At 66.2% G+C, this 12907-nt stretch overlaps 2 protein-coding genes across 2 annotated transcripts; both read left to right on the top strand.

The window, feature by feature from the left end:
- Positions 1–242: 242 nt before the first annotated feature.
- FAM178B (family with sequence similarity 178 member B) lies at positions 243–4591 on the top strand. The gene is made up of 15 exons (XM_065856568.2): positions 243–635; positions 1466–1827; positions 1914–1975; positions 2050–2148; positions 2227–2376; positions 2454–2559; positions 2644–2713; positions 2792–2897; positions 3008–3098; positions 3219–3395; positions 3487–3584; positions 3850–3940; positions 4018–4119; positions 4217–4294; positions 4365–4591. Exons 1-15 carry the CDS (start codon positions 374–376, stop codon positions 4518–4520), a joined length of 2010 nt encoding a protein of 669 aa, XP_065712640.1. The 5' UTR covers positions 243–373; the 3' UTR covers positions 4521–4591.
- Positions 4592–5219: 628 nt separating this feature from the next.
- Positions 5220–12895, top strand: SEMA4C (semaphorin 4C). The gene is made up of 15 exons (XM_065856567.2): positions 5220–5318; positions 6905–7045; positions 8298–8446; positions 8544–8606; positions 8693–8791; positions 9407–9503; positions 9587–9703; positions 9798–9949; positions 10050–10225; positions 10305–10449; positions 10531–10753; positions 10833–10948; positions 11037–11194; positions 11277–11347; positions 11430–12895. The coding sequence occupies exons 2-15, from the start codon at positions 6934–6936 to the stop codon at positions 12254–12256; spliced, it is 2505 nt and encodes an 834-aa protein (XP_065712639.1). The 5' UTR covers positions 5220–5318; positions 6905–6933; the 3' UTR covers positions 12257–12895.
- The last annotated feature ends 12 nt before the right edge of the window (positions 12896–12907 follow it).

The raw sequence follows: 12907 nt of genomic DNA, 5'->3' as shown, positions 1-12907 counted from the left end.
ACTCCCAGCGTGCCCCGCGGTTCCCACAGACTACAGCTCCCAGCATGCACCGCTGCGGGAGGGGGAGGCGGTGAGGCTCCACCCTCCTCCCGTTCTGATTGGCTGGTAGCGCCTCGCTCGGCCGCTCCCCGCGCTAAGAAACGCCCACGATTGGCTCAACCGCCTTCGCGCGCTCCGATTGGCCGGTTGAGCCGTTGACAGTTGAGGCTTCGAAAGCGCCGCGGCGGGAGGAGGAGTCACCTCTCCGGGCCCGCCCGCCTCTTATTGGCTCTGCGCCGCGTAAGCCCCGCCTTTTCCTCGCAGCCCCGCCCCTTTCCGCATGGCGGGCGCTTGGCCGACGATCCGAGGTGTCCCCTGAGGAGCCGGTGCCGCCATGGCCCCGCACCCCGAGGAGCTGCGCTGGTACCAGATCCCCCTCTCCTCCGCTCGCATCCCCCGCTCGGGCCTCTTCAGCTTCAGCTTCCAGGACAGTCTCCAGCGCTACCAGCAGCTCCGCGCCCACAAGAACCTCCGTGTGGGCCGTCCCGTGGCTGGGCCGCCCCCCGGCCTGCTGGAGCCGTGGCCCCCGAGCCCCGCGCCCGCGCACAGCCCCCCCCGGGGCTCCTACCGCCCACGGGGAGCTGGAGGGGTGCGAGGTGAGCACGGGCCTGCCCCAGGGATGGGGGTGAGGGGAGTGGTGACCCCGCTGGTGGCCACACGGTGTCCCGAGGGGACCTTGGGCACCCCCAGATTGGCCCCAGGGCCCTTCTGTGTGCCCCAGTGGGGGCCCTGGGCACCTCCACGTTGTCTCCATGGCACTTCCCATGCTCCAAATAGGCCCTTGGTCACCCCAGCATTGTCCCATGGCCCTTCCTTGTGTCACAACAGGGACTCTGGTCACCCCCATGTTGTCCCCATGGCCCTTGTGCCCCAGTGCAGACTCCAGTGACCCTCCCTCTGCCCCAAATAGGACCCTGGGGGGACCTTGGTCACCCCCACTTTGTCCCCATGGCCCTTGTGCCCCAAGGGGGACACTGGTCACCTCTACATTGTGCTCATGGACTTTCTTTGTGCCCCAACATAAGCCCTGGTTCCCCCCCACCTTGCCCCACAGCCCTTCCTTGTGTCACAACAGGGACCCTGGTCACCCCTGTGTTGTCCCCGTGGCCCTTGTGCCCGAGTGCAGACCCTGGTCACCCCCATATTGTCCATGTGGACTTTCTTTGTGCCCCAATGGGAACCCTGGGAGGACCCTTGTAACGCCCACATTGTCCCCATGGCCCTCCCCATGCCCTAAGGGGGACCCTGGTCACCCTCACACAGTCCCCATGGCCACCCTTGTGCCCCAGGGGGACCCCTGGTCACCTCTGTGCTGTCCCCACAGTCCCCTGGCACCCCAAGGAGGGCCCTTGTCACCCCCACATTGTCCCCACAGCTTTCCCTGTGCCCCAAGGGCTCTGTGGTGACCCCTGCACTGTCCCCACAGCCCCCTGGTGCCCCAAGAAGTCTCCTGGCACCAAGAAGCGGGTGAGCAGAGCCCGGCGGCTACCCAGCCTCACTCAGCCCCAGCCCCACCGGCAGGATGTGACCAGCTCCACACCGTCCCCGGTGACATCGGACAGCTCCGGTGACATCCCGGTGCTGCCGGAGATGGCTGCGGGGTCCCCGGGGGGTGACAGTGACCGAGGGCAGCATGCCATGGGCAGCAGGAGCTCATGGGGACACTCGCTGGGCACAGTGAGGGACAGGCTGTCCCTCACAGACAGCGAGGATGACGAGGAGCTGATCCCGCTGAGGGACATGCTGCTGGCGGGGGACATGTCCCCAAGCCCCCCCAGACACCAGCAGGTCAGTCCCTACCCAAATGGGGGTCCCTGGGGACATCCTGGTGCCACTGGGCATTGTGCCACCCGCTGACATGTCACCTTGCTTAGGTGATGTCCCCATGGCCAGATCTGCTCGCCAACAGCCTGGATTCACCAGTCCAGGAACAGAGGTAAAGATGAGCACCCTAAAGACATGAGGGGCACCCCAGGGTGTCCCCACCGTGTGCTGACCCCCCTGTGGCAGGGAGCGGGACCAGGCAGCCGCGCTGGTGCAGCAACGCGCAGATGACACCAGTTCCCCGGAGTCCCTGGATGAGGACAGCAAACTGCCCGAGGAGCACCGGTACTGCCACGGGGACTGGGATTCGAGGGTGCCCGCGGTGTTCCCTCCCCACTCAATGCCACTGTCCCACCCCTGCAGGGACATCCTGGCCCGTTTTGCTGTGAAGCCGCGGTTCATCCCCACCGTGCACCCCGGGGAGCCCATTTTCTGTGCCCGCCCGGTGCTGCTGCCCTTGCTGGACACACGTGGGCTGGAGTCACGGAACAACTTAGAGGCGCTTTTCTTCTGGTGGGACATATTGGGGTGACAGGGGGGGACAGGGGACACAGGCAGAGTCCCACTCACCCCCCTTGTGCCCCCCACAGCGAATCACCTGCCTGGCAGGTGGCCTTTGTCCGCAATGGGTGCTTGAGCCTGCTGTACAACTGCCTGCCCACCTGCCCGCCGCCCGTCCTGCGCTGGCTCTTCCAGGTGAGGCCACTGTCACTGCCTGGTGTCCCCTCCTCCCCTGCCACCTTGTCACCTCTTTATTTGTCACCTTCTTTATTCTGGCAGCTGATGACACTCTGCCCCGACACCATCAATGCTGCCCAGGCGCTGTGGGATATCTGGCTGAGCACCAGGGGTGAGTGTGGTAGGTGGCTGCCACAGTGGGGGGGTGTCCCCAAACCCCTGCCCATTGTCACTGTCCCCTTGCCCACAGGTGAGTGCTGGTGCCCCACGGTGCAGGAGATCAGTGAAGCGTTTGCCCGGCTCGGCGCTGACCTGACCCCCCTGCTGCCCGCTGAGCTGCGCCCCACGGATGGGAGGTGACCGCGGTGGGCAGGGGGTGGCTGTGTCCCCATGGGTGTCTCCACCATGGCCAAGGCAGTGCTGCCCACCCTGTCAGCCCCCTGCCACCTCCCTTTTGTCTGCATAGGAGCCTGGAGCCATCCTCCTCCCCAAGACCAGCAAGCCCCAATGCCACTGACATGCTGGCCCTGGTGACACAGCTCGGTGCCATCTGCAAGGTGACACCACCACTTCGTTATCTCTGCCCTGCTAATTGGGCACGTGGCGCCGATGCCAGCTCTGCCCATGCCAGCCTGTCCCGGCGGGCTTTGGGGTCACACGTCACCTTCTGCTTGCAGTTCCTGGCGCTGTGCGTGGTCACCCAGCCGTGTCACTACCCTGACAGCGCTCGCCTGTCCCTCGTCACCCTCCTGTCCTTCCTGGGCCTGGACCGGGCGCTGCGCTGCCAGCCGCTGCCCGAGGTGCAGGTCCTCCTGCACTACCTGCTCCAGGGCATCCATGACTGGCACCAGCAGGTATGGGGGGACAAAGGGTGTCCCCTCATCCCCTGCCCACCCTGTCACCCCTCCCCAAGGTCGCTGCCCCAGTGTCCCACTCTCTCCCCAGCTGCCCGCGCTCTGCCGGGACCTGTGCCAGCTTTCTCGCCACCACCACAACCTGGTTGCGCTCATGCAGCTGCTGCCGGATTTCACGAGCAGGGACAGGTATGGCAGAGCCAGCAGCGGTGTCCCCTGCTACCCGCGTGCCACCAGGCGCTGTGCCAGAGCTGGGCGGGCTGCGATACGTCTGCCTCTTAATTCTTTTATTCCAGCTGATTGCACAGGCACAAAGCGGGCAGGATCCGGCTGCTGGCACCGCCACGGGCATCCGGAGGGCACCGGGGGATGGCGGTGATGGGCACAGAGGTGGGGACGGGCATGTTGGGGACACGCTGGACCCTCCCTCATGCTTTTCCCTCCTTCTCTCCAGGGAGCTTCGCCGGCACCTGAGCCTTCACGCCATGGCCCAGCTGCTGGGGGAGCCACCGGGCGTGGTGCCACCCCCCGAGGCGCACGCAGAGGTGGGTGCACCCAGGTAGGACTGTCCTGGGGTTTTGTCACCCACCCCGGGGTACCCTGACACCCGCTGTCCCCACAGCTGCAGGTGCTGTGCCGGTTCCTGGTGCTGGCACGACCGGATGCCCTGCGAAGCCTCATGCTCACCGGGGGTCTGGAGGAGCCGGCGGACCCTGACTGGGAGGTGGGTGCTCCCCTTGTCGGGAAATGGGTGCTGTGAAGCACCCCACATGTCCCCCATGTCCCTTTTGGTGACCCCCCCGTGTCTGCTCTCCCCGCAGGCTTGTTACCTGAGTTACAGCCTCCTCCTCCTCGCCAGCAACGTGGTGGGTACTGAGCAGCCGCCAGCCAAGCAGCGGGTGAGCACCGGGCCCTGGGGGTGACCCGGGGGTTCCCCTGTGTCCCTGACTCCCCCGCCTGTCCCCCCAGGGTCACCTGGAGCTGCTCTGCTCCCAGCTGGACCAGCTTTTCGGGAGGGGACTGCGTGAGAGCACCCAGCTCCTCTTTCGCACCCAGCTCAAGGGCTTGGCCATTCTCCTTTACGTCAAGTGGCAGGAGATGCTGGCACAGGGTGGGGGTCCCTGACCCTGTCCCCACCCCCTGTCCTGGGGGGTCCCGGGCACCAGCGTACCCCCTGAACCCAATAAACACCTGTAGATCCTCCTGCGCCTGTGAGTGTGTTTTGGGGGGCAGTGTTGGTGGCCATTAGCACCCCAAATAAGTGCCATGGTTCCTGCACCCGCTAGGCTGAGCCTAGGTGGGTTGGGCTGAGTTGGGTCAGGCCAAGGTGGATGGGGCTGGACTGGGCCAAGCTGTGCTGAACTGGGCTGGACCAAGCCTGCCTGCACCAAGCTGGGCTGAGCTGAACTGGGTTATACCAAACTAGGCTGAGCTGAACTGGACTGAGCTGAGCCTCCTTGAATCAAACTGGGCTGAGTTGTGCCAGGTTGAGCCAACCTGGGGTAAGCTGATCTTGTTTAAACCAAGCTACACTGAGCTGCACTGGGCTGGGCTGAGCCAAGCCTGGTTGAGCCAAACTGGGCCGAGCCAAACCAGGCTGAGCCAAGCCTGGTTAAGATGAGCCAAACTGGGCTGAGCCAAACGAAGCTGAGCCGAAATGGGCTGAGCTGAGCCTTAAACGAACCGAGTTGACCCGAGCCGGGGCCGAGCGGGTCCGGGTTAAGCCAATCCGATCCGATCCCAGCCGATTTGTTCCGATCCCACCCGAGCCCCCTCCCGCCGGGGCGGCCGTGACGTCAGGGCTGGGCGGGGCCTCGCGGAGCCGCGCGCCGCGCACCCACCGCCGCCCCGACCGCCGCCTCCCGCCGCTCCCGCCGCCCCGGCCGGGCCGCCCCCCCCGCGCCGCCGCCGCCGCGCCCCGAGGTGAGTGCGGGCCCCCACCGCCCCCGCCGGGCCCGCCCCGGCCCCCCCCGCCCCGCCCCGGTATTGTTGTGGCGGAGCCGCGGGGGCGGGGGGAGGAGGGGGAGGCGCTTTGTTCCTCCCGGTACCGGCGATCGGCACCGGCACCCCGGGCGGTATCGCCGCCTTATCGCGCTGCTGTAGGGGCTGGACCCCCGCTCCGGTAACGGGGACCACCCTCCCGCCCCGATCCGTTGGTACACCGACCCCCCCGCGCCACGCCGTGGGCTCGTCCCGCGTGTCGCCGTGGGGCCGGGACACCCCGGGATGGAATCGCCGCGGGGACACCCCCGGGATGGCACCGTCGTGGGGACTCCCCGCTCTGGATGACACCGTGGCACCCGGGCCCCCCGTGGGACCCCCAGGCGTCCAGCACCGAAACCGGGGACCCCCGGGACCCCGTCCTGCCCGTGGCGCCCCAGCCGTGCCCCGGGGACCCTGATGGTGCCTGGGACATGCTGTCCCTGATTTTGGCACCCCAGCTGTGCCTGTGGCACCCTGGCCATGCCGGTGGCACCCTGATTGTGCCCGTGGCACCCTGGTTGTTCCTGTGGCACCCCAGCTTTGTCCATGGCACGCTGACTGTGCCCAGGACACTCTGGCCATGACCGTGGCACCCCGACTGTCCCTGTGGCACCCTGGTCATTCCTGTGGCACCCCAGCTTTGCCTGTGGCACCCTGGCTGTGCCCATGGCACCCAGTTGTGCCCATGGCACCATGGCCATGACTGTGGCACGCCAGCTGTACCCATGGCACACTGGCTGTGCCCAGGGCACCATGGCCATGACTGTGGCACCCCGACTATCCCTGTGGCACCCCAGCTGTGCCTGTGACATCCCGGCTGTGCCTGTGGCACCTGGTTGTGCCCATGGCACCCTGACTGTGCCTATGGCACCCTGGCCATGACCGTGACACCCCAGCTGTGCCCATGGCACCCAGTTGTGCCCGTGGCATCCTGGCCATGACCGTGACACCCCAGCTGTGTCCCTGGCACCCCGGCCATGCCCGTGGCACCACCAGTCTCCCTTACTGCAATCCCCCCCCGACCTGAGCAGCCCAACTGGGGCGTCCCCCATTCCCACGCCTAGGGCAGGGGGGGCCTATTCCCGGCCCCCCACCCTCCCGGAAATCCTTCCTTGCCTGGCGCAGGGTCCCCCCCGAGCCTCCCTGGCTTCCTGCTTCCCGCCGGGCAGCGCAGAACAATTCCTGGCCGCATCCTGCCCAGCCCGGGGAGGGGACACAGCGGGGACACCTCCCCGGCCAGCGGGCAGTGCCGGGGGGTCCCGGGGCAGGAGGTGGGTGAGGTGGGGCAGCTGGGTGGGGTGGGAAGCGGAAGGGCCTGTTTCCTCCTCCATAGACCCCCCCGGCACTCGTCACCACTGGAGGAGGGACCACAGTGAGGGGGGGCCCATGTGTGGCCCCCCCCGCTGCGTGGGGTGCCCCGGCCTCGTGACACCCGGCCCTCAATGCCTGCCTTGTCCCCGCGCCGCCCGCGTGACGCCGGCTCTGTAACCCTAACAGGGGCCGGGCGTGTCTCTGTCCCCCCCCAGGCCGTGTGTGTCCCCCCCTCCCCGGCACCATGGTCCCCCAGTGGCTGCTGGCCCTCGCCTCGCTGCTGGCCCTTGCCACCACTGCCACCCCCCCAGAGTCCTCGTGGAGTGCCGTGCCCCGAAAAACTGTCACCTACGCCGGTGAGTACTGCGTGTGCCCCCCCCAGGGAGAGGGGAGCAGCTTGGGGAAACTGAGGCACAGTGGGGTGGGTGTGTTGTTCCCATCCCTCGCTGACACCGGGGTGACATGGCACTGGCTGTAGTTGTCCCCACGTCAGGCAGCTTCTGTCCCCTCCCTGCCCTGAGCTTGTCAGCATGGTGGGGACCCCCCGGGTTGGTGGCCCCAAAACTGGGGTCTGTGGGAACAGAGCGGGGACATGCAGGGACACAGCCCTGTGTCCCTGTGCTGTGCCCGTGCCCAGGGTCCCTAACCCTGTGCCATGTCCCCATGTCCTGCCATTGCCCCGTCCCCAACCTTGTGCCATGTCCCCATGCCCTGCCATCAACCCTGTGCTGTGTCCCCTGTCCCCGTGCTGTGCCATCACCCTGTGTTCCCAACCCCGTGCCATGTCCCTATGTCCTGCCATTGCCCCCTGTCCCCAACCCTGTGCCATGTCCCCTCTCCCTGTGGTGTGCCATCACTCTGTGTCCCCAGCCCTGTGCCATGTCCCCAGGCCCTGCCATTGCCCCCTGTCCCCAAACCTCTGCATGTCCCCTGTCCCCATCCCTTGCCATGCCAGCACCCTGAGATGCAATCCTTTTGCCGTGCCAGCACCCTCTGTCCCCCTGTCCTGTGCCAGCACCCTGTGTCCCCATCTGTGCCATGTGCTCTGTCCCCATGCCGTGCCAGCACCGGCATCCCTGTCCCTTTGCCATGCCCTGTGTCCCCATCCCTTTGCCCTGTTCCCTGTCTCTGTGCAGTGGCAGTGCCCCATGTCCCCTATCCCTGTGCCACACCAGCATCCCCATGCCATGTCCCCCACCCTTCGCTGTGCCACTGTCCCCATCCCGTGCCCCCTGTGCCACCCCCATGCCCATGCCCCCCATTCCTTTGCTGTGCCAGCACCCCACGTCCCCGTGCTGTCCCCGTGCTGTCCCCGTGCTGTCCCCATGCCGTGCCAGCCCCGCGTCCCGGTCCCTGCCCGGGGGCCCTGGCGCCTCCCGGTCAATGGGGCCTTTCTGCAGGGCCTGGGGGCGGCCGGGGCGGGGACACGGGGTCTCGCCAAAGGCCACTGTGTTCGCCCAGCACCGCCACCGCCTGCTCCGGTGACAAAGAGCCCTTTGTCCGGGGCCGGGGGCTTCCGGCAGTGCCTGGGGCGGGGGGGACAAGAGGGGTGCCAGTGGTGGCCTTGCCCTGATGTCCCCATGTCCCCCCCCTCCTCAAATCCCACAGAGCTGAAGGATGCAGCCAAGCGCTTCTCGCGGGGGGGGGTCTCGCACTACCTGACGCTGACGCTGGATGAGGCTGAGGGGCTGCTCTACGTGGGCGCCCGCGAGGCCGTGTTTGCCGTGGCCACCGGCACCGTGGAGCTCAAGGCGGCTGTGAGTTCCCTGGAGGGCGTTATATTTGGGGTGAGGGGGGTTATATTTTTGGGGTGCGGGGGTATTTCTATCCCACTGACTCTTTTTATGTCCCTAGATCTCCTGGGAAGCCCCCATGGATAAGAAAGCTGAGTGCATCCAGAAGGGCAAGAACAACCAGGTTGGGGACAGGGGTATTGAGGACACCCCGGTGTGCCCCCCGCCACTCACTGTCACCCCCTTAACGGATTGTTTTCCCCCCCCCAGACCGACTGTTTCAACTACGTGCGCTTCCTGCAGAGCTACAACAGCTCCCACCTCTACGCCTGCGGTACCTACGCCTTCCAGCCCAAGTGCACCTACATTGTGAGTGTCCCCCCCACCAGGGGGTCCCCAAAACCTGTCACCCCCCCGTCCCTGGGAGTGAGGTCCAGGGCAGCCACCCCATGGCCTCAGGGGTGTCCCTGTCTCCCTTCAGGGGCGTCTCTGGGTGCAGGGGTGGCCTTGATGCCATCAGGGCAGTGGGGGTGTCCCTGTCCCCTTGGAGGGTTGTTAGCAGTGTCCCTGTGCCTGCTGCAGTCACCTGGCGGGGTGTCCCTGTCCCAGGAGTGTCCCTCTGTTTGGGGGGGGGGGGCTTTGGGGGGTGTCCATGTCTTTGGGAGCATCATTTAGGGGTGTCACTGTCCCCATAATGAGTCATCCAGGGCTGTTTGTGGCCCAGAAGGATCATCTAGGGGGTGTCCCTGTGCCCAGGAGCATCATCCAGGTGTGTCCCTGTCCCTGGAAGGGTGGTCCAAGGGTGTCCTTGTCACCAAGAGGGTGCTCCAGGGGTGTCTCTGTCCCTGGGAGGGTGGTCCAAGGGTGTCCTTGTCATCAAGAGGGTGCTCCAGGGGTGTCCTTGTCCCTGGGGCTGTTTTGGGCACAGGGGGGACATGAAGCAGGGAGGGTGTCTGGACCCCCACCGACTCCTGTGCCCCCCAGGATCTCTCCGGCTTCACCCTGGACCCGGTGGCATTTGAGGACGGGAAGGGCAAGTGTCCCTATGACCCCACCAAGGGACACACTGGCCTCATTGTGGGTAGGTGGCACTGCTGGGCACCCGCTGGGGTTGGGGGGTGCCTGCTGTGCCCACCACCCCCTCCCTAACCCCTCTCCTGCCAGACGGGGAGCTCTACTCGGCCACCTTCAACAACTTTTTGGGCACGGAGCCTGTCATTCTCCGCAACCTGGGCCCCCACTACTCCATGAAGACAGAATATCTCACCTCCTGGCTGAACGGTACGGTGGAGGGGACAAAAGGGGACACGGCGCAGGGACGACCAAACCACGGCACGGCGTTACCGTCCCCTTTCTGCCCCCCATGTCTCTGCAGAGCCCCACTTTGTGGCTTCGGCTTACGTGCAGGAGAGCGCGGCCAGCAGCACCGGCGACGACGACAAGGTTTACTTCTTCTTCAGTGAGCGGGCGGTGGAGTACGACTGCTACGCCGAGCAGGTGGTGGCCCGCGTGGCACGCGTCTGCAAGGTACGGCGAGGGGACAACCCGCGCCGGGGACACCATCCCGGCATGACTTGGCTCCGATGGGGAGCACAGTGGCCCTGTCTTGATGCCGTTGGGTGCGCAGGGGGACGTCGGCGGTGCCCGCACGCTGCAGAAGAAGTGGACGACGTTCCTGAAGGCTCGGCTGGTGTGCGCCGCGCCTGAGCAGCAGCTCCACTTCAACCGCCTCCAGGCCGTCTTCACCCTCCCGGGGGACAGTTGGCAGGACACCACGTTTTTTGGGGTGTTTCAGGCCCGCTGGTGAGTGTGCGGGGAGACGTGGCAGTGCCGAGGTTCCCTGTCACCGGTGGCTCTTCCAAACACACGCTATCCCTTGCAGGGGGGATGTGGACGTTTCGGCTATTTGCCGGTACCACATCCTGGAGGTGAAGAAGGCGTTCGAGGGGCCCTACAAGGAATACCGGGAGCAGGCGCAGAAGTGGGGCCGGTACTCAGACGAGGTGCCAAGTCCCCGTCCTGGCGCGGTGAGTGACAACACAGGGGTTGGGAGGGGACAAGAAGGTGGTGGATGCGGCCATGCGCCTCACAGCATCCCTTGTCCCCAGTGCATCACCGACTGGCACCGCCAGAACGGCTTCGCAAGCTCCCTCGAGCTGCCCGACAACACCCTCAACTTCGCCAAGAAGCACCCGCTGATGGACGAGCCCGTCCTGCCGCACCGCGGCCGCCCGCTCCTCCTCAAAAAAGATGCCAACTTCACCCAGCTGGTGGTCGACCGGGTGACCGGGCTGGACGGCACTGTCTACGAGGTGCTCTTCATTGGCACAGGTACCGGGGGACACCGGGGAGGGGACACCGGAGGGTTCCTGGCATGGGGACGTCCCTCACCACCTGCCATGACCTGCAGGTGACGGTTGGGTGCACAAGGCGCTGAACCTGGGTGCTCGTGTCCATCTGGTTGAGGAGCTGCAGGTTTTTGAGCCGGCGCAGCCCGTGGAGAGCCTGGTGCTGGCCGGACGGAAGGTGAGTGGTGCCACGGCATGCTTGGGGTGTCACCGTGTCACCTGGTTGTCACCCAGTTGTCACTTCACCCCTTCTCCCGCCCTTGCAGAAGCTGCTCTTCGCTGGCTCCCGTTTCCAGTTGGCCCAGTTGCCCCTGGCCGACTGCGGCCGCTACCAGTCGTGCACGGACTGTGTGCTGGCGCGGGATCCGTACTGCGCCTGGAGCCGCAATGCCAGCCTCTGTGTCCGCACCGACGGCCTCAATGGGTACGGGGGATTTCTCCGGGGAGGGGAGACACCCCAATGTGGCGCAAGGTCCCCCCTTTACCTCCGTCACCTCCTCCCGCAGGTCCCACCTGGTCCAGGACGTGCTGAGCTCGGATACACGCGCCTGCACCCTGCCGCAGGCAGCCAAGCAAGGTGAGACCCCCCACCAAAACACCGTGTAGAGCCAGGGGGTGCACGTGAGCCTCCTCTAAACCTTGCGCCTCCTCTCCCACAGGGCCCATCACCCCCAAAAACGTGACGGTGGTGGCCGGCACCGACCTGGTGCTGACGTGCCGGTTGGGCTCCAACCTGGCACAGGTGCTGTGGACCTTCGAGGGCCGGGCACTGGCAGCCGAGCAGGCACTGGTGCTGCACGACTCGCGGCTGCGGGCACTGGTGGTGCCAGGAGCCGGGGCGCAGCACAGTGGCACATACCGCTGCTTCTCGGAGGAGCAGGGCGCCCGCTTGGGTGGTGAGGTGTACCGAGTGGTGGTGTTGGCCGGCGCTGGGGTGCCACTGGAGACGCGGGCGCCACTGGAGAGCCTGGGGCTGGTATGGGTGGTGGCAGTTTGCCTGGGTGCGCTGTGCCTGGTGCTGGTGCTGGTGGTGTTCTCACTTTGGCGGCGGTTACGGGAAGAGCTCGGCAAAGGTGCCAAAGCCATCGAGAGCACCCTGGTGTACCCCATTGAGCTGCCCAAGGAGCCCCCCAGCCCTCGGTTTGTCCCCAGCACCGCCTCCGACTCGGATGAGAAGCTCTGGGACCCAGCCAGCTACTACTACTCGGACGGTTCACTCAAGATCGTGCCGGGTCACGCCGCCTGCCGCAACGGTGGCCCCCCCGGCGCCTCCTCGCCACCCGCTGCCATCCCTGGGCAGCCCCTCCACTCACCCACCCGCATCCACCTGGGTCCCCTGCGTGGTTCCTCCTCCAATGGCTACATCCGCCTGGCGCTGGGTGCCGAGGAGCGCCCACCATGCGCCGATTTGGCTGAGGAGCTGCGGCGCAAGCTGCAGCAGCGCCAGCCCCTGCCCGACTCCAACCCGGAGGAATCATCGGTCTGAGCCGCCGGCCAGCGGTTTTCCCCGCCGTACCTACCTCAGGGCACCGGCACTCACCGCGGGGACACCCGCCTCAGCACCAGCACCTGGCTTGGGGCTGCTGTGGCACAGGTGCTGGCAACCGTTGCAGGGATGCCAGCGCTGGCCACCTGTTTTGGGGACAGGACTGCCACCCCAGCGCCGGTACCCATTTTGGGGACTGCCACCGCGGCACCCGCCTTGGGGCCGTGGCACCAGCACCGCGTCATGCGTTTTCGGGGCACCGGCGCCCGGCTTGGGCACCGCAGCTGCTTTTGGTCACCGCGTCCGCCTTCGGTACCGTGTCTCGGGCAAGGGACCAACCTCGGGGACGGCCACCGGCCTTGGGGACCACTGAGCCCCCCGTCCCGGGCAGTGACCACAGGATGTTTTTTTGGGATGATTTAAGAACCGATCGGGTTTTTCTTCCTGAGAACTTTTCTAACACCCCCCGTCGCCCCCCCCCCGGGGTGCCCCCCCCAAGCCCCGTGGGACTTTGTACCTCCCTCAGTCCCAGCTGTAAATACCCCCCACCCGCCTGCCACCTCCCTGCACGCCACCCCTTTTGTATAACCCCCCCCAGTGTAATTTATTTGTTACCAAAATATATTTATTTGCTGTAAATACATGAGTATT

Source organism: Patagioenas fasciata, chromosome 26, assembly GCF_037038585.1.
Source record: "Patagioenas fasciata isolate bPatFas1 chromosome 26, bPatFas1.hap1, whole genome shotgun sequence".
Classification (NCBI taxonomy): Eukaryota; Metazoa; Chordata; class Aves; order Columbiformes; family Columbidae; genus Patagioenas; species Patagioenas fasciata.
The sequence above is the reverse complement of the archived record's forward strand: the minus strand, read 5'-3'. Positions and strand labels throughout refer to the sequence as shown.